Below are 24,807 nucleotides of genomic sequence, written 5' to 3'. Positions count from 1 at the left end.
ACCCCAGAATATAATACTGCCACACGCTGTACCCCAGAATATAATACTGCCACACGCTGTACCCCTGAATATAATACTGCCACACGCTGTACCCCAGAATATAATACTGCCACACGCTGTACCCCAGAATATAATACTGCCACACGCTGTATCCCTGAATATAATACTGCCACACGCTGTATCCCTGAATATAATACTGCCACACGCTGTACCCCTGAATATAATACTGCCACACGCTGTACCCCAGAATATAATACTGCCACACGCTGTACCCCTGAAAATAATACTGCCGCATTGTGTATCCCAGAGTACAATACTGCCGCACGCTGTGCCCCTGAATATAATACTGCTGCATTGTGTATCCCTGAATAGAATACTGCCGCATTGTGTATCCCTGAATACTGCCACACGCTTTGACCCTGAATATAATACTGCCACACGCTATTACCCTTAATATAATGCTGCCACACGCTGTACCTCTGAATATAATACTGCCACATGCTGTACCCCTGAATATAATACTGCCACATGCTGTACCCCTGAATATAATACTGCCACATGCTGTACCCCTGAATATAATGCTGCCACATACTATACCCCTGAATATATCGCTGTGCCCCTGAATATATTACTGCTGCACGCTATGCCTCTGAATGTATTACTGACGCACACTGTGCCTCTGAATGTATTACTGCCGCACACTGTGCCCATGGCATATTACTGCCACATGCTATACCTCTGAATAGATTACTGCCACACACTATGTCCCCAAACATAATTTTGACAAACACTACTGTACCATAAAACAATGAATGATGTCACCGTGCCCCGACATTAAATTATGCCAATGTGCCCCAACAATGAATGCCACCGTGCCCCCACAATGAATGATGCCACAGTGCCCCCAAATTGTTCATGCCACCGCCAATTATTGATGCCACCGTACCCCCACAATTATTAATGCCACCGTGCCCCCACAATTATTGATGCCACCGTGCCCCCACAATTATTGATGCCACCGTGCCCCCACAATTATTGATGCCACTGTGCCCCCACAATTATTGATGCCACCGTGCCCCCACAATTATTCATGCCACCGTGCCCCCACAATTATTCATGCCACTGAACACATACACAATGATGCAAAGGGAAGGAAATGTAGGAGGATTAACATGAGAAAATAAGAAAAGGAGGCAAAGAGCCCAAGAAAAGATAAGAAACAATTTTCTGGTACTGTTTCTCAGCTAAAGAAAGGCAGGGGTGGGACTAGCTCTGCAGGGGAGGTCTTTCAGCCAGACCAAAAGAAGGAAAAAAAACAACACTCTTACATCTACTAACACAGGATAGGTGCGACTAAAGGCAAGTCTCAAAACGTTGAAGATTTACTGCCTGGATTGTTACTTTTTCCCTTATATATTATTGGGCTAGGGTCATGAAGGGTCATGCTGGTTTTCTTAAATATGGAAACAGAATCATGTGAAGAATGAAACAGTGCCTGTATAAGCACATCTAACTATCTGGTCCCAAACTGACAATTATCTAAAGCAGGGGATCCTCATTTATTAGTTGCTCATAAACCATAAATCAGGGCTTGATAAACTCCAAGCGCCAGGTCGCCATGGTAACCGAGTACTTAGTCCTGGCGTCTAGGTTTCTGTCAGCCATGATGTACGTACATGTCATGGGTCGGATGAGGGAGTATGGAGCGTGCTAGGTAGCTGGGCCTGCTTCATACTTAGCAGCTACCGGCTGCTATCTGCACCTGACACCTGCCAGTAGTGGGGGACACTCCAGTTAAACAGTTGTGCCATACATACCTGGTGGTCAAGTGGCACAGATAGGTTTTTAGGACAGTCGAAGGCCTTAGTTAAGCTTCTTTTTCTGCTGTGGCTCCGCAATTAATACAGCCTACCATGCTGTACCAGTGGAGCACTGATAACATAGAACAGTATGTCCCAACCAGGGTGCCTCCAGCTGTTGCAAATCAATTACAATTCCCAGCATATCAGGACAGCCTTTGTTCAAACTATTAAATTATCCTATTTCTGAGCCTGCATGGCCCATAACGTATATGCAAAACAAATTACAATAAAAAATTACAGATTACTACATGATTAAAAAAAAATTACAAAAAGGATATCCTATGCCAAAAGGGATCGAAGCAAAAACAACAGCTCACAGCGCAAACAATCAGCACCCACACAGCCCCGTAGGTGGAAAAATAGAATAAAAAAAATACATTTATAGCGTGAAAATAACCTAACCATGCCTACAGTTTATCTAGTGCGATTGTTTATTATTTCAAAAATAGGGGGGGAAAAAAAAAACATTTATCAGGACAGATCACCACCCCGATCTGCCCACAACTTCCCTTACACCGCTGAAAACTTGAGCAAATGCGATCATATCAAAATACAGCGAAAACGAGGACAGGAAACGTAGGAGGAATTTTATTTTGCATAAATACACAAAGTTTTGACAAATTTTGTTGGAGTTTTCTTTTTTTCCTTAAAGGGGTAGTACACTGGAAAAAAATTTTTTTAATCAACTGGTGCCAGATTTGTAAATTACTTTTATTAAAAAATCTTAATCCTTCCAGTACTTATCAGCTGCTGTATACTACAAGGGAAGTTCTTTTCTTTTTGAATTTCCTTTCTGTCTGACCACAGTGCTGACACCTCTGTCCATGTCAGGAACTGTCCAGAGCAGAAGCAAATCCCCATAGCAAACCTCTCCTGCTCTGGACAGTTCCTGACATGGACAGAGGTGTCAGCAGAGAGCACTGTGGTCAGACAGAAAGGAAATTCAAAAAGAAAAGAACTTCCCCTGTAGTATACAGCAGCTGATAAGTACTGGAAGGATTAATATTTTTAAATAGAAGTAATTTACAAATTTGTTTAACTTTCTGGCACCAGTTTATTTAAAATATATATATTTATGGTTTTCCAGTGGAGTACCCCTTTAAATAAAAAAAAGCTAGGCCCCTACCAAAGTTATGAAGTGCTGTTAGACCTCTACAGGCTGCAGTGATGAGGATGCATGGTACACAGAGTAAGGCTGGGTTCACACCAAATTTTTGCAATACAGTTCCCATATACGTTTTCAATTTGAAAACCGTATGCCATTTATCTACAGCAGTGTTTCCCAACCAGGGTGCCTCCAGCTGTTGCAAAACTACAACTCCCAGCAAGCCTGGACAGCCGTTGGCTGTCCGGGCACGCTGGGAGTTGAAGTTTTGCAACAGCTGGAGGCACCCTGGTTGAGAAACACTGATCCACAGTTCATCTGGTGGGGCAGGGCCATTGCATCCCAGCCGGCTCCACAACAGCTGTGCGGTGTTCCTCTATAGATAGTACGCCACTGAGCAGATGATACTTTAAAGACGGTATTAAAATACTGTAAAACAGTGTTTCCCAACCAGTGTGCCTTCAGCTGTTGCAAAGCATTTCCAGCATGCCCACACAGCCAAAGGCAACAGCTGGAGGCACACATGTTGGGAAACACTGCTGTAACATTTACACAGCAGTTTGCTTTGTGGCATATGGTCTCAACAGGAATCTACACAGACACAACATGCATCAGTGAGTTGGAGAGGGTCAAAAAGTTTAGACGCACACCTACCCCCCCCCCCCCCCCACCCCTCTCTCCTGATCAATAAAGGGGTGTTCCAGGAAAAAAATGTTTATATAAACTGGTTCCAGAAAGTTACTTCTATTAAAAAATCTTAATCCTTCCAGTAGTTATCAGCTTCTAAGGTTGAGTTGTTCTTTTCTGTGTGACCACAGTGCTCTTTGCTGACACCTCTGGCTGTCTCAGGAACTGTCCAGAGTATGAGCAAATGCCCATAGCGAACCTCTCCTGCTCTGGGCAGTTCCTGAGACAAGCAGAGGTGTCAGCAGAGAGCACTGTGGTCAGACAGAAAAGAACAACTCAACTTCAGCAGCTGATAACTACTGGAAGGATTAAGATTTTTTTAATAGAAGTTATTTACAAATCTGTTTAACTTTCCGGAGCCAGTTGATATATATATATATATAAAAGTTTTTTCCTGGAATACCCCTTTAATGATGAGTAGAGGGGGGGGGTTGTCTAAACTTTTTTACCCTCTCACTGATGCATGCTGTGTCTTTGTAGAATGCTGTTGACACCATATGCCACAAAGCAAACTGCTGTGTAAATGTTACAGCAGTGTTTCCCAACCTGTGCGCCTCTAGCTGTTGCCTTTGGCTGTGTGGACATGCTGGAAAGACTTTGCAACAGCTGGAGGCACACTGGTTGGGAAACACTGTTTTACAGTATTTTAATATCGTCTTTAAAGTATCATCTGCCCAGTGGCGTACTATCTATAGAGGAACACCGCACAGCTGTTATGGAGCGCGGCTGGAATACCCCTTTAAGAGATGGCATGTCCTCATGATATGGATCACTTCACCTGATTCATAAGGAAAAGCTGTCAGTAAAAGTCAACACAACCCAGACCCAAGTGTGGGAAGACAGGGTCTCTTATACATATTTAATGGCAATGCCCAATAAGTCAACAATATTGGTATAGGGTGGAATCACTTTTAATGAATATCACCCATATTCCAATCAAGTTGTCACCACAAAGAGCGTTGCTGCTATTACAAACCCAAACGTACCCAGTGGAGATGCGGTTTCTGATCTGTAAAATTCTTGTAGTACAAAATTAGCTTTTTGTAGATATTGAAAGCAAGTGGAAGCCCCGAAATTGCAGGAAATTGTAAATATGGTACAAAACTGTTATAAATTAGAAGAAATAATAGCGATAGGAAGGAATGAAATTACACTGTTTAATCAGAAATGGGCGTTATGGAAAGAATTTAAGGAAGAAATAGGGAATTCTTATTAAAATACTGGAATGTTTAGATTTAGATAATATTAATAAAATTAGAAACCGTTAAAAAGACATAGGAAGGCGATGGCACCATTGTATGGGAGATGATTGGGAAGTGATCATGTATGTAATTGTTAGAGTTACGCGTTTTGTAAAATGATAAATGTACAGAATGAGAATAAAATAAAAAATATATAAATAAATAAAAATGTATTTACAATATTTTTATTTTTTTTCCAAAAATATTTTAACAAAAAGACACAACCCGGACCCATATAAACTATCGGCACTGTCTCTTATTAAGTTGCTTTGAAAGACGTTACAGTGTGCTCGCGCAATTCATTTAATCTTCAAGCTAATTTCAGATCCTTGGCCGGCTTCCCAGTAAAGGCCTAAACCACTATTTCATCGAGCGCAGAAAAGCATTCATGAGCAAATGGTTTTCTCCACACAAGATTGGATGTAATGTCTTGTAAGGAGAAGAAACAGGACTTCACTTATCTCTGGGGAAGAATAAATACGTTGGGCCTGTAATGAGAAATAACAAACGGAGCAGGGAAAACCATGTACAGTTTAGTTAGGAGACAGAGCCGTCTCAGACGGGGGGACGCAGAGAACGCCTGCAAAACAGCAAGGCATCTGTAGAGCTACCCGGGCCGGACGGTACTGTACCCGTCACTAGAACACAGATGTCAGTGACAATACTGGGGCCCTGTGGTGACAGTCATTCTGCTCAGTAAGTGGAATGACCAGACAGCAGGCGTCTAAAGAGACTGGAAACGATAGGGCCAGACTCCCACATACAGGCGGCGGTGGTGTCAAATGTCAAACGTAAATGTCAAATTTGGGAATATAGTAGGGAAAAAGTAAAAAAAAAAAGGAGGAGGACAGCTCCTTGTGTAATATCTAAGGCACCAGTGTCGCAACACGGAAAGGTCGGCTCGTCAAGATGGCCGCTCACCTGGTCACAGAATTAATGCGCATATCTCCCCAATGGGGTACCAATAGTTTTGTGGAAGTGAACTGCTAGGCCAAAAGGTGGAATGGGAAAGAAGGAGAGAACCTTCTCCCATGAGGAACATGAAGAAATTGACAGGAAATTTTTTTTTTTTGCGGGGGCTGTTCTTGGTTCGAGAAATTTCAAGCCAGATATTGAAGGATGGTTAAAGTGCTATATAGCACTAAGTTTATTAATAACTAAAAACCAGTGACGCGTTTCGGAGGTACAGTCCTCCTTCCTCAGATTGCCAATCTTAGGAAGGAGGACTGTACCTCCGAAACGAGTCATTGGTTTTTAGTAATTAATAAACATAGTGCTATATAGCACTTTAACCATCCTTCAATATCTGGCTTGAAATTTCTCGAACCAAGAACAGCCCCCGCAAAGAAGATTTTTTGATTCCCTGTCAATTTTTTTCAGATTTGGGAATAAGCATATTAGGTGTGGTTTTATAGTAAACAATGATTGTATTTTTGTAATATTTGCTAGGAACTATAGCTACAACTGTTCTTGATATTGGTATAGATCAACGCTCACAGATTTGGGTCCCGTCCCGGAGACCCTGGGACCCCCTGCGATCATCTAACTTTGGACATGTCACGCAGACACGTCAATAGTTAAAATCTTAGTGCTAAAAAGCCCACCGATCGTTCTTTATAGCCGGGTGATCTGTTCAGTTCCACTCATTACAGGACAAAGCTCCATTATAGTCTATAGAGCAGTGTATCCCAACCAGGGTGCCTCCAGCTGTTGCAAAACTACAACTCCCAGCATGCCCGGACAGCCGAAGGCTATAGAGCCTGTCTCCCTGTGAATTTTATCTGTACAAATCGGCAGGAAGAATATGCAGCAAATCTGCCACATGTGAACTAAGCCTTAAAAAAGAATGTATCACCTAGATTGTTTTCCTGGTTAGAGACAGTTAACATTTTTTTTTCCTCCAATATGTTTCTGTTTTCAGAACCCAAAGATCATAGACAACAATGGACAGGACCTGTCCCAGTTAGATTAATTGGAGACGCTACTGGGCATCCTTTGTGACTTGTTCACAGGTCATTCTGTGAATGGTGGTGGAACCTGTGTAATCTCTATACTGGTATCGCCTTTCACTGTAGCCCTGTCTGTTCTGAGAAGAAAGAAATGATCTGTACAGAGCAGGAAGTCTCAGCTTAGTTTTAGGCCTAATGGCCAGAATTGAAAAATGGCAACATTTTAGGATTATTATAAAATATAGATAATATGGAAAAATGGAAAATTGGAATAAAGCTTCACCAAAAAATTCATACAAATATATATATATATATATTTAAAATAAAAAATGTGATTTAAACAATAGGTCGTTTTTAGCTTGTAAAGTGGTAAGGGATGTTTCTGTTAACATGAGCAACTTGCAGGACACTAACCAAATCTGTGCAAGTACGGGAGGATGTAGCCCAGACTGGAGGAAGAAGTTTCTGGCCTGGTCTCCTGCAGGGAAATACAAAAAAAAAAAAAAAAGATATTAGTAAGTGAAAAAATAAATAAATAAAAACAAAATTATATAAATATATATATATAAATTTATTAGGGCTGCACCATATGGGGAAAATGTGCGATTATGAGCCTAAATATAGCAATTTCGATATGCGATGTGATATAATAACATCCCCCCCCCCCACATTTCCTGTCCAATCGCCTCCATTTCAAATCTATCCACCCATTTTATGCCCACCACCCATTTCACATCTCCCCCATTTAATTTCTTTCTCCCCCCCCCATCACATTCTCCCGTCACATTCTCCCCCCATGGCCACATCTCACCCCCTCCGTCACATCTCCCCCCCCCATGTGTGTCACATATCTCCGTCACATTCTCCCCCCCTCACAATCTTCCCTCCATGCCACATCCCCCCCCATGTCACATATCCCCTGCCACATTCTCCCCCCCATGTCACATATCCCCTGCCAAATTCTCCCCCCCATGTCACATATCCCCTGCCACATTCTCCCCCCCCCCCCATGTCACATATCCCCTGCCACATTCTCCCCCCCCCCATGTCACATATCCCCTGCCACATTCTCCCCCCCCATGTCACATATCCCCTGCCACATTCTCCCCCCCCCCATGTCACATATCTCCTGCCACATTCTCCCCCCATGTCACATATCCCCTGCCACATTCTCCCCCCATGTCACATATCCCCTGCCACATTCTCCCCCCATGTCACATATCCCCCGCCACATTCTCCCCCCCCCATGTCACATATCCCCTGCCACATTCTCCCCCCCCATGTCACATATCCCCTGCCACATTCTCCCCCCCCATGTCACATATCCCCTGCCACATTCTCCCCCCCCCCCATGTCACATATCCCCTGCCACATTCTCCCCCCCCCCCATGTCACATATCCCCTGCCACATTCTCCCCCCATGTCACATATCCCCTGCAACATTCTCCCCCCATGTCACATATCCCCCCCCCCCATGTCACATTCTCCCCCCTGAAGGTAGCTTTTTGTACTGCAGCAATACACTGGAATACAATACAAATCTTCCGCGGGATCCGGGAAACCCAGTGTGTTTGCAGCCAAAAAAGACCTTTCCCCATAAGCCAATCACTGGCTTGACACGTGACACCACTGCAGCCAGTAATTGGCTGAAAAGGGAAAAGGTCCTACTACTTGTATGGAGAAGAGAGGAGACACCGGACCGTACGGAATCTGCAGGGACCGGCAGTAGGTGAGCAGAAGTTTATTTATTTTTCTCCCTGCGCCCTTTTACTTAGCTCAGTGTTTTTCTACCAGGGTGCCTTCAGCTGTTGTGAAACTACTACTCCCAGCATGCCCGGACAGCCTTTGCCTGTCCAAGCATGCTGGGAGTTGTAGTTTTGAAACAACTGGAGGCACCCTGGTTGGGAAACACTGACTTAGTATTTAAATTAGTTTTTACCTGCTCTGGCTGGCTCTCGCCTGCAGCAGCACACGGGAGCCGGCCTGAGCAGATAACCGCAAGTTTTCCCGGGGGGCCGGATCGCTAAATCGCAAAAATTGCGATTCAATTGCTTTTGCGCTATATCATGCAGCCCCAATATTATTTATATATTATTATTATATTTATTTTATTTATGTAGCGCCTACAGATTCCGCAGCGCTTATATTATTTTTATATATATATATATATATATATATATATATATATATATATACACACATACACACACAAATATATTTTATCTATATTTATATTTGTACAGTTATGAACATCTGCTTAGGTCTCACACACCCTTTTACATAAGCAATTATTGCTTTTGCATGGTTGGCAAAAATAAACCACAATCTGTATAAGTATACTGCCCGCTGCCTACACACTATTTTAGGCTGGGTTCACATCACGTTTTCTCCCATACGGGAGCGCATACGGCAGGGGAGAGCTAAAACCTTGCGCTCCCGTATGCCTTTCTATTCGCTCCCATATGTAATTCATTTCAATGAGCCGGTCGGAGTGAAACTATGCGCTTTTACAACCAGACCTAAAACAGTCTATGGGAGGGGGCGTTGCGGCCGTTACACCCCCTCCCATAGAAATGAATGGAGGGGGCGTGGCGTGACGTCACGTCCCCGTCTCAGAAGCCCGGAGGTTTCCGAAACTTCAGACGCAGCTACGCATAGAATGCGGGCTGCTGTAGGGAGATCGCGGGGGGCCCAGCAGCGGGCTCCCCGCGATCAGACATCTTATCCCCTATCCTTTTCGATAGGGGATAAGATATTCTTGCCCGGAATACCCCTTTAACAAATAAATATATATATTTATAACATTTTTTTTTATTTTTTTTACTCTGATAGAACTGAAGTGAAGATTTAGCAGAGAGCAAAGATGGGACCTTGCTGTAATCATGGTTCCCAATTGATGTCACTTGGTCCTAGGTAATACTGCACCATCTTCCCTTTACTGAAACAGTCTTTCTCCAGGGTTTCAGCAGCCAAATATGCTAAGATCAACTGATCGCTGGGATTTGTGTGTGTTTATGAGAATATATATATTATATATATATATATACACACACACATGCATGATATGAAATAGTATATATATATATATATATTTTACAGAGACAACTAGTTTTTTGTAAAAAAACAAAAAAAAACAACTTCCCACTCAACTCATTTGTTGAAACTAGAATTTACTGCTTTTCCCTAGTTGAGACAATTTTTACCTAGTTAAAACCATTTTTTTTTTTTTTACTACGAAAACCAGGTTTAAATGGGCACTGTCAGATAAAAAAAATTTTATACGTTGAACATCTTGGCAAAACATTAGCCTTTCTAATATACGGTACTTCATAAGAAAATTTTATTTTATTTTTTACAGAAATCATGGCTTTGTCCTAGCTGAAGCACAGGCATAGACAAAGTCCAAAAAGTGAGGGTGGGAGAGTACTCCTCTGTGCTCTCTCCTGTCTGATAGCACTCCTCTGTGCTCTCTCCTGTCTGATAGCACTCCTCTGTGCTCTCTCCTGTCTGATAGCACTCCTCTGTGCTCTCTCCTGTCTGATAGCACTCCTCTGTGCTCTCTCCTGTCTGATAGCACTCCTCTGTGCTCTCTCCTGTCTGATAGCACTCCTCTGTGCTCTCTCCTGTCTGATAGCACTCCTCTGTGCTCTCTCCTGTCAGAGAGAGCACAGAGGAGTGCTATCAGACAGGAGAGAGCACAGAGGAGTCCTATCAGACAACAAAGAGCACAGAGGAGTCCTATCAGACAACAAAGAGTACATAGGAGTCCTATCAGACAACAAAGAGTACATAGGAGTCCTATCAGACAACAAAGAGCACAGAGGAGTCCTATCAGACAACAAAGAGCACAGAGGAGTCCTATCAGACAGGAGAGAGCACAGAGGAGTCCTATCAGACAGGAGAGAGAGCACAGAGTAGTGCTAGCCCACCCTCACTTACTGGACTTTGCCAGTGCCTGTGCTTCAGCTTGGACAAAGCCATGATTTTATAGGCCATGATTTCTGTAAAAAGGAAAAAAAAATTCTAATGAAGTATATTAGATAGGTTAATGTTTTGCCAAGATGTACAACATATAAAAAGTTTTTGTATCTGAAAGTGCCCATTTAACTAAAAACATTTACACACAAATAACCAGGAGATAAACAGGTCCATATTAATTTGTGTAATAATAATTACATTTTTTTGCACATCATCGAACATACTAGCTAGCATAGATGGGGACCTGGAATCCATATATTATGATGTTAATGTTATTAGCGTCTGTGAGCCCCGGCATGAACCTGCTAAAATAATTACTGAACGTAGGTGGAATGAGCGGTTTTAGGAAGCAGAGCATCCATTACTCCAAATTAATCGGATTCTGAGGGAGATTAGCAGGAGAAAATCCCATTATTAGAAGGATGTAAAAGACAGGAGACCATTTCCCACTAACTAGTCTGGAATATTTACTCCGAATACGTATTATCAAAACTGTGGCGGTCCGGATGTTGCAAAACTACAACTCCCAGCATGCCCGGACAGCCATTGGCTGTCCGGGCATGCTGGTAGTTGTAGTTGTGCAACATCCGGAGGACCATAGTTTAGAAACCACTGGTGTAGGATAAAGGGGGGATTTGGGGCATCAGTCCTAGCAAAAGTTCTTAAAGGGGTATTCCAGGAAAAAACTTTTTTTTTTTTATATCAACTGGCTCCAGAAAGTTTTACAGATTTGTAAATGACTTCTATTAAAAAATATTAATCCTTTCAATAATTATCATCTGCTGAAGTTGAGTTGTTTTCTGTTTGGCAACAGTGCTCTCTGCTGACATCTCTGCTTATCTCGGGAACTGCACAGAGTAGAAGAGGTTTGCTATGGGGACTTGCTTCTAAACTGGACGGTTACCCAGACACGTGTCATCAGAGAGCACTTAGACAGAAAAGAACAACTCAACTTCATCAGCTCATAAGTACTGAAAGGATTAAGATTTTTTTTAACAGAAGTAATTTACAAATATGTTTAACTTTCTGGAGCCAGTTGATATATATAAAAAAAAGTTTTTTCCTGGATAACCCCCTTTAAGTCTTTACTCTATAGATAGCACAAAGAAATTCTGCTTTTAAATTGGCACTTAATTCTTCTTGTTATAGCTGCTTTCAAAATTCTCGTGGTTGCCCTTGGTATATCAGACAATAGGTACAGGACAATAGTACCTCCATTCTGTTTAGAGACAAAGCAAAATTGTTAGGCCTTGCCAGGGTAAGGGTATTTACGCATTTGTCAGATTTGCATCCTCCAATCCCATTATATATATATATATATAATTTTACTACATGATCTTCTGTAGACCGCCAAAGCTTAAAGGGGTTATCTAGGGTTAGAAAACAAAAAGCAGCTGATTTCTTTCAGTAACAGCACCACTCTTGTCCTTATTTTGTATGTAGCATTGTTGTTCAGTTCCGTTGAAGTAAATTGAAGCAAAATGTAATACCACACACAACCTGAGGGCAGGCGTGGTGCTCTTGAAAGAAAGCAGAAGTATTTCTAAACATAGTTAACCACTCCAGTACTCCAGCAAAAAATAACTTATCCCTTCATCCACTGGATAGGGGATAAGTAGTTGATTGTGGGGGGCCCGACCGCTGGGACACCCCACTATCATCGGGAAGGGCCCCCGGCGATCGTGGGGTGCTGCAGCCGGCACACGCTCCATTTATTTCTATGGGAGCGCCGATAATGAGAGCTGTACTCTGATCTTTTCGACACTCCTATAGAATGAATGGAGAGCATGACGCGCTTATCAGCACACGCTCATCAGTGAGCACTGGGTCCCATCCCGGTGATCGCGGGGGTGCCCCAGTGGTCGGCCGGCAGCGATCAGTTACTAATCCCCTATAATGTTTGACATTGTCAGTTAGCACTAGAACCACTCAGAAACACACCGTTTCCATAGACGGCAATGCATTTCCCAGTGGATTCCACAGAAATAATTAACATTTTCATTCTTTCTGCGGTGTCTGGAATTTAAATTTCCATGGCAGATGTTTCTGCTGTAAAAATTCTGTCATGGGCACGAGGTAGCAGAGTCCAATTGAGAACAATGGGAGGCTGCTGCAACAGAATTTTCTTCCTAAATTTTAATGCCAGATACTGACGGTAATTTTGCAGTGTGAATGGGCCCTTAAAGTGGCCATATACTCATTCCCATCACAGATATTTATGACATATACATGGAATATATGTAGATTCCACCTGTGGGACCCTTTCCCATGGCAAGGAATGGAGAGGTTGATGTATTGACCACCTTACAAAACAGCACTGGGGATCCAGGAATCCCTGTCGGACATGGATATGGGTTGGATTAGAATAACTATATTAGACTGGGGCATGGCCGGATGTCTGTGTCTGCCTGAAGGAACATGCACTGCTGAGTTCCCGTGCACACTGGTTCTCCATCCTGCTCCATCAACACCACCAGATAGTCCTATCACAGCTTCACATCTATAGGCAGAAGTCCTCAAATAGTCCTCCATACCAGAATAAGGTAAATGCCCAGGTGTAATATAGGCAACACCTGCGCCATTGCAAATAACAATGAGATGAGTAGTTACGTATAATCACCTGTAATATAACCCGACGTTGGCTTAAGTCCATGGAACTGTTGGTCATGTTTTGCTCTTTCCTCCACAGTAATTGCCCAGATGTCCAAATTCCCTATTTCAGGGGGAAAAAGAAATAGTGAAGGCAACATCCATTACCCAATAACACGAGAGGATACAAGACAAGCCAAGAACATGCCAGCAATAAAACATTCATTGTTGTCAAAGCGGTTATATAAAAGAAGACATGAACTGTATGGGAAGGATTGTTCTTACATGGAGGAAGCGTAAGAGGCAAAAATCTACATTTCTGTGCATAACTTGTGGCTATAATGTGAAATGTTGAAATTCGGCCCTATAAAAGTTACGTAATACAAACCACAGATGGGACACTGCTGGTGGTCACAACCAGAGAAGGTTACAAACATGCAATGACAATATCATAGAGAGAACACACTCACCCCCAAATGGCGCAGCTGCAAATTGAGCCATGACTGTGCTCCGTTCAGCTTCCTAGATGGTACCTATAATAGAAAAACAGGGAAAAAAGGTTAGCATGCTAAGAAATATTTAAGACAGTGCAAGGATCTTTTTACACTAGTGCGCTTTGTCTGTAAACGTACGCTTCGACTTATGCTTATGACGGATGCCACTTGGCGACATTGGTCATACATAGGGTCCCATAGTAAAAGGATGTATACCGCGCTCATTATACGTCTTTTCTGCATGTAACCCAATGGAATCACGCAAACGTCTGCACTATTCTACACAGTAGACCCTGCTGCAAACACCCTGAAAGGAGGCCAAAACTACATATTTTTGGACTTCATCAAGCATAAGGAAATCTATGGAACATTTACTGTCTACTGTATAATCTGCTATTGCCCATATGCTGCATGTGTGATTGCAGCAAAGTCATCTTTAATTGAATGGGGCCGAGTTGCAATTCCAACCTATGGACAAGGGTGGTGCTGTTTGTAAACTAAAAATGCCAATTACTGTATATTATAATATAATATATAATTAATATATAAATATATTAATAATAAAATAATAATATAATAATAAAATAATAATAATAATAATATAAATACATTTTAAAAAATTGGGAATTTTAAGCCACTACCACTGCTCCGGCCCCCATTTCCGTTCAAGTAGGTTTAACTTTGCTGAATGAAAATATTTATTCTTTGGTCTTTGACGCAAAAATAATAAAAACATGCGTTAACGTAAACATAAACCCAAGGGTAAAAAGTAGCCTACAGGTAGCAAAATAAATAAATAATAAAAAGGTGATCTACATTTTTTTCACAATAAAAAATCACATGGTGGGAAATGTCTATCCATGTATCACCATGAAGAGCGTTCCTGTCACATACATATTGTGCAGCGCTTATTGGGCTTCATTTATCAAATTATAAGGTGAACATAGAAACCAATCAGAGCTTGGCTGTTGCTCTTATATCAACTCTTGAAAGATGAAAGCTGAGCTCTGATTGGTTGCTTTAATAGCATGGTCCCTTAGCAACTAATCAGAGCTCTGCTTTCATTTTTGACGGAACCTTGCTGCCCATAGCAACCACATCTCTACTTTCATTTTATAATAAAACCTTGCTGCCCATAGCAACCACATCTCTACTTTCATTTTATATTAAAACCTTGCTGCCCATAGCAACCACATCTCTACTTTCATTTTATAATAAAACCTTGCTGCCCATAGCAACCACATCTCTACTTTCATTTTATAATAAAACCTTGCTGCCCATAGCAACCACATCTCTACTTTCATTTTATATTAAAACCTTGCTGCCCATAGCAACCACATCTCTACTTTCATTTTATAATAAAACCTTGCTGCCCATAGCAACCACATCTCTACTTTCATTATATAATAAAACCTTGCTGCCCATAGCAACCACATCTCTACTTTCATTATATAATAAAACCTTGCTGCCCATAGCAACCACATCTCTACTTTCATTATATAATAAAACCTTGCTGCCCATAGCAACCACAGCTCTGCTTTCCTTTAAAAAGGGACTCTGCTGTTTACAGCAATCAGAGCTCTGCCTTTATTTAATTTTGGCAGCAAGGTCCCTTTTGTTTATCTGTTTATATGCGAGGACTAGAGATGAGCGAACTTTCAGCAAATTTGATTCGTCACGAACTTCTCGGCTCGGCAGTTGATAACTTATCCTGCATAAATTAGTTCAGCCTTCAGGTGCTCCGGTGGGCTGGAAAAGGTGGATACATTCCTAGGAAAGAGTCTCCTAGGACTGTATCCACCTTTTCCAGCCCACCGAAGCACCTGAAAGCTGAACTAATTTATGCAGGAAAAGTCATCAACTGCCGAGCCGAGAAGTTCGTGACGAATCGAATTTACTGTAAGTTCGCTCATCTCTAGCGAGGCCCCTGTAGACTGCCAGCAAAAATCACTGGAGAGCTCACACAATAAAATTCATAAATAAACATAGGAGCACCTAGTGACAGGAAATATGGCTGCCATAACATAATTTACACATTTATGACCCAGCTCTCCAAGGCCTCTGAATACCATATGACAGTTCTCTCTCCCAATCCCCCCCTCTTACACATGCACGCTTAGTTTGGCATGGCATACATGTAGCCTGACTGGAGAAAGAAGGGTAAGCCGCTGCCAGACAGCTTCAGCAGCAGCTTTTCTCCCAGAGAATAATAGGGTCAGCCATCTGACCCTTCTCTTCCCCTAACACCTCTCGTCGGGGGAGTGCTTGGAGACCCCCGTACTCATTAGACTGTTCCCCCATCCCCTAAACCTGCACAAGTTTAATGTGTATGGTCATCTTTAATATTACTAGGTGCCCAAAAAAAACTAATGGCCAGCAACGTAGTAATAAATGACCAAACCAACTCCAAAATAGTAGAAGCCCCTCTTTCTTTATGTCTGAAGCCCAAGTGAGGGACCCCCTCTATGACATCCATATACTATAATACAGTATTTCCCAACCAGGGTGCCTCCAGCTGTTGCAAAACTACAACTCCCAGCATGCCCGGACAGCCGAAGGCTGTCCGGGCATGCTGGAAGCTGTAGTTTTCCAACAGCTGTAGGCACCCAAGTTTGTAAACACAGCTCTAATAAGACATAGGGTGTAATTTATCAATTGACGAGCACCTTCAAAAACACGAGGGTTGAGTTTTTATATTGTGCATCAACTAGCGTAAAAATTATGATCTAATATTGCACTATTCTTATATTTTTAGCATCAGGGGGCATGGTTGGCACATGAACTGGCTGAATTTAGCACGTTCACAAAAATCACTTTTGCACAAATGTACTTCCAGTGTTCAGCCGGCATCGAAAGGTGTCTGAGCTTTTCATCTTATTTGCACTATCCAGAAGCATCAACGTCATTTAGCAAGTTCATGAAAAGATGTGTAGGACAAAATAAAAAAATTTGCACAGCAACAGGAAAAACCCACACACTTACACAGCAGGTTTTGCAAAATCTGCACTAATGATAAATCTGCTCCGTCGTTTCCCTGCTTGTCACTGTAGTTATGAATCCAATGACGTGTGTTCCACCTATTACAGGTCAAAGGGGCCCGACCAGCTAATCCTACTCTAAGGAAGCGTAATGGACATGGCACAAGATTAAATAGGACCTGTTGGCTCTCCTGACACATCTGTTCTTAGTAAATATTTCAAACTTGAAATTCCGAAGCATCTTTTCTTAGAACTTTACGTTGTGCCGTTCCCCTGTTAATCCTCCTGGAAATTTCCGAGTAAGTTGACAGCTGGGCGTTACCAATCCCTTTGTCAACAGGGCGGGTCCCTAAGTCATTCTGAGGGTACCTACTCATACAGCTCAGGCTGCAAACTGTGTGGATATGCAGTTTAAGGGTACGTTCACACGAGCGGACCCACAGCGTATTTTACGCTGCAGATCCGCCGCTGAAGGACCCCTGCATGGTGGCTTTACATGTGCCTGCTCGGAGCTGCAATACGCCGCTACGAGCAGACACACTGCGATGTGCGAGTCGCAGCGTGCATGCGCAGTATACTCGCATATCGCGGCAGCTCTCGGCCTAGCTCATGGGGCAGGAGGGGAGCAGCCGCGATGTGTGCGAGTACACAGTGCATGAGTGGCAACTTGCATATCGCAGTGTGTATGCTCGTAGCGGCGTATTGCCGCTTCGAGCAGGAACATGTAAAGCCACCATGCAGCGGTCCTTCAGCGGTGGATCTGCAGAGTGAAATTCGGTGTGGGTCCGCTCGTGTGAACGTACCCTAACACATAATGGCGGCAAGGTTTTGCCAAACTACAACTCCAAGCCAGAGGCTGTCCAGGCATGCTAGGAGTTGTAGTGTTTCAACAGCTTAAGGCCCACTGGTTGGGAAACACTGTCCTATCCTGCGGATATGGGATGTTATAACTCTTAACGGCTACATGGATTTTGCAGGTAAACTGCTGATTTACTCGTAATACTGCGCGGCCATAAACTAGTATTCCCCAACCTGTGGCCTTTAAAAACCTACAAATCCCAGCAACCTTTGGCAGTCAGAGCATGCTGGGATCTGTAGTTTTGCAGCAGTTGGTGAGCCACAAGTAGTGGGACACTGGTACATGAAGAGTAACGGGAACAAAAAAAATAAACGCAGTTTAGGATATTTTTATCGTTCAGAAAACTCTGCACGAGGCCATACCAAATGTGTTAATTTTATTAAAATGTTTTCATTTGTAAAATGGGAAAGGGGAAGTTTTACATTTTACCCACTGGAGGTAGCAGCTGGGTGAGGCTGGGCCGCATGCATCCCTTACATATAATGCCTCCATCATACGCCCCTTACACATAATGCCCCCATCATGTGCCCCTCATCATCCAACAGCAACCCCCCATTCCCCCTACATTAGGTAGTAGCAGGTTCCCCACATTAGGTAGAAGCAGGTTCCCCACATTAGGTAGAAGCAGATTCCCCACATTAGGTAGAAGCAGGTTCCCCACATTAGGTAGAAGCAGGTTCCCCACATTAGGTAGAAGCAGGTTCCCCACATTAGGTAGAAGCACGTTCCCCACATTAGGTAGAAGCACGTTCTCCACATTAGGTAGAAGCAGGTTGCGATCACACTGCAAAGGTTATAGTCACTAAAGCCTTTAGATGCCGGGAATGGCATTGATCATGGCATCTAAAGGGTTAATGGTGGACAGAGTGGTTTTCTGTGAGTGTAGGCTGCTAATAGCTCCTGTGATCGCTTTATAAACAAATCGCATGTCATAACGTGACATACATATACGTCATGGGACAGAAAGGGGTTAATACTGCTTATACTTAGATATCACTGCATGAAGTTACAGCCTGACAGATTTGATGACATCATGTATAATTCTGTCCCGGTCCAATTAGACATTCTGCAAGAACAAGAAGCCTCATGGTGGTCGGGAGCAGACAGAGCCCAACAGTCTCCAAAGACTTTCTCTATAATGATGTCCAACCAAGTCACTCTCTCAATGGAGAATTGTCCCCCGAGAGCGACCACGGTCCAGTGACTTGTGGCTGAGGAGCTCCCACTACATCTCCATAAAACAGAAGCTATTGAGTCCGTCCCTGACCAAGATAACACGTCTCCTCATCGCCCATTGTATGGGAAGCTAATAGAAGAGAAAAAGTTTACTGTACAAAAGACCTGAAGGTGAAAAGGCTCCAAACAAAGAGACTGTGCTGACAAAAGGGATTCTCTGGGAAGATGCCAGGACACCATGTGTGAGATGTGTACACAGCCCTGCGCTGCCTCACAAGACTCCGGGCGGCGTCTACACAAAACCTCCAGTCTGGATAAGAACGCCAAGAAAGGGCGAAAGCATTGGGGAAATTAAAGGGAAATTACATTTAGAAAGCCAAAACCTTGTCAAAGCTTAGAATCTGACTCAGTTGTATCCGTTGTGAGTGAAACAAATTGGCTGCCAGTATCTCTCATCTGTTCTTCCGTTACTTGTTCGCACAGTGCGTTTATTTTTTTGTTTTTCAATCAGATACATGGGAAAATGCATCAAAACAGAACATGCATGTTAAGGCCATGTTCACACAACGTAAAATGTGCAGAACGTTGAATAATCCGGCAGGCACTAGAAAGGCACCATCTCATAGATGGCAATGCATTTCTGAGCCAAATCCGCAGAAAGAATAGACATGTCTTTTCTTTGTGCGGATGCCGGAATTAGGATTCCCACAGCAGAAACATCTGCCACAGAAATTCCACCGTGTGCACAGTGCAGCAGAATCCCACTGAAATCAATGGGACTCTGCTGCAGAATGTCCGTGCGGAGAATTCCAGCGGAATTCTGAACATACCCTAACACGGCAACAAAAATGCACAGTATGAACACGGCCCATAACCAATCAGCATGTAGTCCATAGATTGCTTAGACTGGATACATTAAGACTGAATTCACATGTTGCCATTTCATTGCCATCACATCCGGCCTTTAGCTGTGATTAATCGGGCCCATTCATACCATGGAATCTCCGCCCGGCGATATTCCGGATAGAGATTCAGTCTGCTGTGGGCACCAACTGGTTTCAGCACTAGGACAGCTGGGACATACACAGTCACCATAAACTGCTATTAATTTCCAAACATATTCTGCAGAACAAAACAGAATAAACATTAATTATTTCGGCAGAATTTCCACCTGAGCTTTGAGGCCATGTTCACACATTCGGAATTTCTGGGTGAAATTCCACATTGGGTGGAATTCTGCCAAAGATTCAGGAGCAGCAGAGTCCCAATTGTATTCACCGGGATCCTGCTGCGCTATACACACTGTGGAATTGCCGCATCAGATGTTTCTGGCTCGGAAATTCCGTTTTCCGTGTCCGCAGAATGAACCTTTCCATTCTTTCTGCAAACTCCGCTTGGAATGCGTGGCCATCTATAAGGCAGCATACTCCTCTCCGGTCTTAGCGCCGGCTTGTTATGTAGACGCCCGCAGTCTATGGAATGTCCGCACAGAAATTTTTCATGCCAGAACTGTGAACATATCCTTAGAGTAAACCATAGCGTTACGGCCCCCCACACCTTGCACCAGATTCACGCAGCCTGCAAGCATGAAACAGGTGACTGGTTCCCTGTAATAAAACTGTAGATATGATTTTGTATACATTAGAGTAGATCCATTTCAGGATATCCATAGATCTATCATACACTGCTAATGTTATTCTGTGGAGGCATTCTTGCTTCCATGTGACTCTGTATAATACAGGGCCTATATATATATATATATATATATATATATATATATATATATATACACACATACATACACATATATATACACACACACACATATATATACACACACACACATATATATATATCTATATATATACATACACACACACACATATACATACCGCAATATGCAAAGCAGCTCATCACACCACCTTCTCAGGTAGCGTGCTCTAGAATCAGCCTTAGCTCCAGTTACGGAATCTCAAAAACCGATTGGGTTTTATGCCAAGTCAGAATTCTCCCCAGAAGGGAAGAGGACCCATCTGCAGACAGCTGTTTCGGGTGTTTGCCCCTCGTCAGTACAGAGCAGGGTAATCTGGCTTGGCTGGTGAGAGGCCTGTGACTAGGTACTCAGTACTACCTACTAGGTACTACCTAGTCACAGGCCTCTCACCAACCAAGCCAGATCACCCTGCTCTGTACTGACGAGGGGCAAACACCCCGAAACAGCTGTCTGCAGATGGGTCCTCTTCCCTTCTGGGGAGAATTCTGGCTTGGCATAAAACCCAATCATTTTTTGAGATTCCGTAACTGGAGCTAAGGCTGATTCTAGGGCACGCTACCTGAGAAGGTGGTGTGATGAGCTGCTTTGCATATTCCCTTACCCAGAAGCCCGCGGAGTGCTAATGCCCTTTTTGAATATCCGTCCACCAGAAGTGGTGTCCCACCCTGAGGGAAATACTTAATACTTTTACATAGATATATATATATATATATATATATATATATGTTTTATTTATGATCAGATGATCTGTGTATCGGCAGAAATTAGTTTGCTATGTATTCTTTGTACTACAGAAAAATACTAAAATAATAAAAATTCATACAGGGTCCACATGCTGGTGTCCTGAAGCCCGATCAATAGCGACCTCCCCTCCGCCTCCCGTTCTATTCAGGGCTCTTATCTGACACACACAGAATAACTTCAGCACTGGAGTCCTGTCTATTGTTTCCCTGATTAAAGTTTAACTCAGAACCCAATAATTCTACATCCAGGAACAATAGAGCGGTTATATATTACCCCTGTGTCATCCTCTGATGTTCTTCTCTGATGGACAGAGGGTGTAGTCATAGAACTAAGGTGGCCATATACATGCAACGGCTGTTCACATGGCTGAGGAGTATTTCCTCTGCTCACACCATACACGTGAACACTCGTCCAGGCTGAGCGTTCATGTATCCTGAAGGATCAGGCAGTGGAAATCCAACATGCTTGATCCTTCTCACCCTTGACGTAAAACATCAGCGTAGAGTCAGGAGAACGCACACATTCGGCGTGGCCTTCAGCTCTGATCATAGTATCTGATAAAAGGGGATGTTAGCACCCAGTTTTCCCGTTACTTTTCCAGGAGGAATAATTGAGGAATGACAGAATATAATGTTCCAAGAAAAAAAAATGCATTGGTTTCTTCTGATGAAAAAAAAATAAAAATAAATAAAAAGTGTCAGGAGGGCCAACAGGTATGGCAGTGTTTTTCAACCAGGGTGCCTTCATCTGTTGCAAAACTACAACTCCCAGCAGGCCCGGACAGCCAATGGCTGTCCGGGCCTGCTGAGAGTTGTAGTTTTGCAACAGCTGGAGGCACCCTGGTTGAAAAACACTGGGTCTGAGGAGATATGGAGGTAGCTGCCACGCTCAGAATGTTCCTTCGGAGTGGAGAAATGCAGAAATAGGGATCGGCAGAACATCTCTCATCCTCCATTGTTTCATAGGTTGGAAAGCTCTGAAATAGGAAATCTTCTCAATGATAAAATGCTGATTGTAAAAAAAATAAAAAATAAAATGTTTCACTGATCACAACTCGTAGCCTCAAGGGAAATGTGGTGAATGGGAAACTCCCTGGTGGTTTACATGTTGTCATCTGTGTAACCTCAACGTCTCTGCTCAGGCGTTACTCCATACATACACAGTGGGGTTACAGAGGACATGGTGGTGACCACGGGCGATGCTGGCGCGCACACACAGCCCGCTCTCTGCTGGGGTAAGGGGGGGAATCTGTGGGAGTTTTGGGGTTCTATGAGGGTCCACGCAGATTAGACATTTAGAGCTCATCAAAATATTACGGTATACAATTTTTATACAATTACGGTATATAATTTTTACCCTTTTGATATAAAGCAAAAAAAAAAACTGAGCGACCAAATAATAATAATAAATAGTTATTAGTATTAATAATGATAAAAATTTATGAACAATAGTAACAATTATTAATGTTTAATAGTAAAACATTAATAATTTATTATTTGTATTAATACAATTATTATTATAATTATTATTGATACTAATAAAAAAAATGAAAACAATTAATTGTTTGCTTAGTTTTATTATGAATTATTAATCAGCACTTATAATTGTTACTATTATGAATAATACCAACTACTATTATTTTTTATTATTAATATATTAATAATAACTCAATTATTGCATAATAATATTATTATACAATAATTTAGTTATTTTTATTAATATACTAATAAAAATAATAATAAAAAATATACTATTTTTATTATTAATATAATAAAAATAACTCCATTATTGCATATTATTATTAAACAATAATTGAGTTATTTTTATTAATATATTAATAATAATAAAAATAATAGTATTCATAATAGTAACAATTAGTGCTGATTAATAATTCATAATAAAACTAAAAAACAATTGTTTTTATTAAATTATTAATAATAATAATGATAAAAAAACATAATGAATAATTTAGTACATTGTAATCTATTCAGCCAACACACTCATAAGTGCCTTCATGCAATATTGCATCACAGCTACTATTAGGTCACAAATAAAAAATAAAATAAAAAACATGACTAATGCCTACGTTAAAGGGGTATTCGAGGGAAAAACTTTTTTTTTAATATATATATATATATATCAACTGGCTCCAGAAAGTTAAACAGATTTGTAAATTACTTCTATTAAAAATTTCAATAATTATCAGCTGCTGAAGTGGAGTTGTTGTTTTCTGTCTGGCAACAGTGCTCTCTGCTGACATCTCTGCTTGTCTCGGGAACTGCACAGAATAGAAGAGGTTTGCTATGGGGATTTGCTTCTAAACTGGGCGGTTCCCGAGACAGGTGTCATCAGAGAGCACTTAGACAGAAAAGAACAACTCAACTTCAGCAGCTCATAAGTACTGAAAGGATTAAGATTTTTTAATAGAAGTAATTTACAAATCTGTTTAACTTTCTGGAGCCAGTTGATATATAAAAAAAAAGTTTTTTCCTGGATAACCCCTTTAACACACACACACACCTCTAAGATTTATTTTTAAGACTTTAGGTTGCCTAAAGAAAAAAAAAAGGTAGCCCTTACTTTCAGTCGTCGAAAAAATTTATGACATAAGGTACAACATGCATCCATGGCGTACATAGAAAAGAAGGGGTCCCCATTGTCAGGATTTGCTACCCTAAGAATAAAAGGGAATTTTTACCTCCACCTCTCTGGGGTACGTTCACATTACAGAAACTCAGTGCTGAATATTTACAAGGAAATTCAGAAGCCTTCTGTTGCTTTTAATGAGGAGCTGCTGCTCAGCTCACACAGAATTTCGGGTTGGGAAGTTCTGCCCCGGATCCGTGTGGGGCTTTGGACTTCAGCGTTTAATTTCGGCAGCAAATTCTGCGTGAAATAGGCATTGTTTCATAGGCATTGAGGAAATTCAGCGACAAAATTCCTTGCAAAATTTCCTCAGTGTGAACATATCCTTACTAGGGTGCCAATGTCCTTTACAACTTGTCAGCACACAATGGCATAGGGAATAGGATTAGGTAAGGTTGGGCCCCAATAGCAGCAAAAAAAGTCTACTTTATGATACGCATCTTCTTGCTTGGCAGTGAACGGCATATTCACACAGTGGAATTTCCAAGAAGGATTTGGCTTCAGCTCTGAAAGTCTGTTGCAGCAGAGTCCCATTGTTTTCAATGCTGCACTGTGCACAAGGCAGAATTTCTGCATCGGAAGCATATGGAGCGGAAAATCGAATCCTGGATTCTGCAGAAAGAATTGACATGTCAATTCTTTTGGTGAAATCTGCCATGAAATGCATTGCCATCAATGGAGGTGGCGAATTCCCGAGCGGTCCTAGCGCAGGAGACGGAATGTTA

General features: G+C 42.1%; 1 protein-coding gene across 6 annotated transcripts in view; it reads right to left on the bottom strand.

Moving 5' to 3' along the window:
* Positions 1-24,807, bottom strand: part of ITSN1 (intersectin 1) — a 193,420-nt gene that overhangs the window by 140,919 nt on the left and 27,694 nt on the right. For all 6 annotated transcript variants that reach the window (XM_056559559.1, XM_056559560.1, XM_056559563.1 and 3 more), the window contains exons 2-4: positions 13,882-13,944; positions 13,443-13,535; positions 7,259-7,322 (exon numbers count right to left, since the gene is read on the bottom strand). In XM_056559559.1, the coding sequence (XP_056415534.1) occupies positions 7,259-7,322; positions 13,443-13,535; positions 13,882-13,912 (188 nt within the window). In that variant the 5' untranslated portion in view covers positions 13,913-13,944. The remainder of the gene's footprint in view (positions 1-7,258; positions 7,323-13,442; positions 13,536-13,881; positions 13,945-24,807) is intronic.

This window comes from Hyla sarda, chromosome 2, assembly GCF_029499605.1.
Source record: "Hyla sarda isolate aHylSar1 chromosome 2, aHylSar1.hap1, whole genome shotgun sequence".
Lineage (NCBI taxonomy): Eukaryota > Metazoa > Chordata > Amphibia > Anura > Hylidae > Hyla > Hyla sarda.
This window is presented reverse-complemented; position numbering and strand designations above follow the sequence as displayed.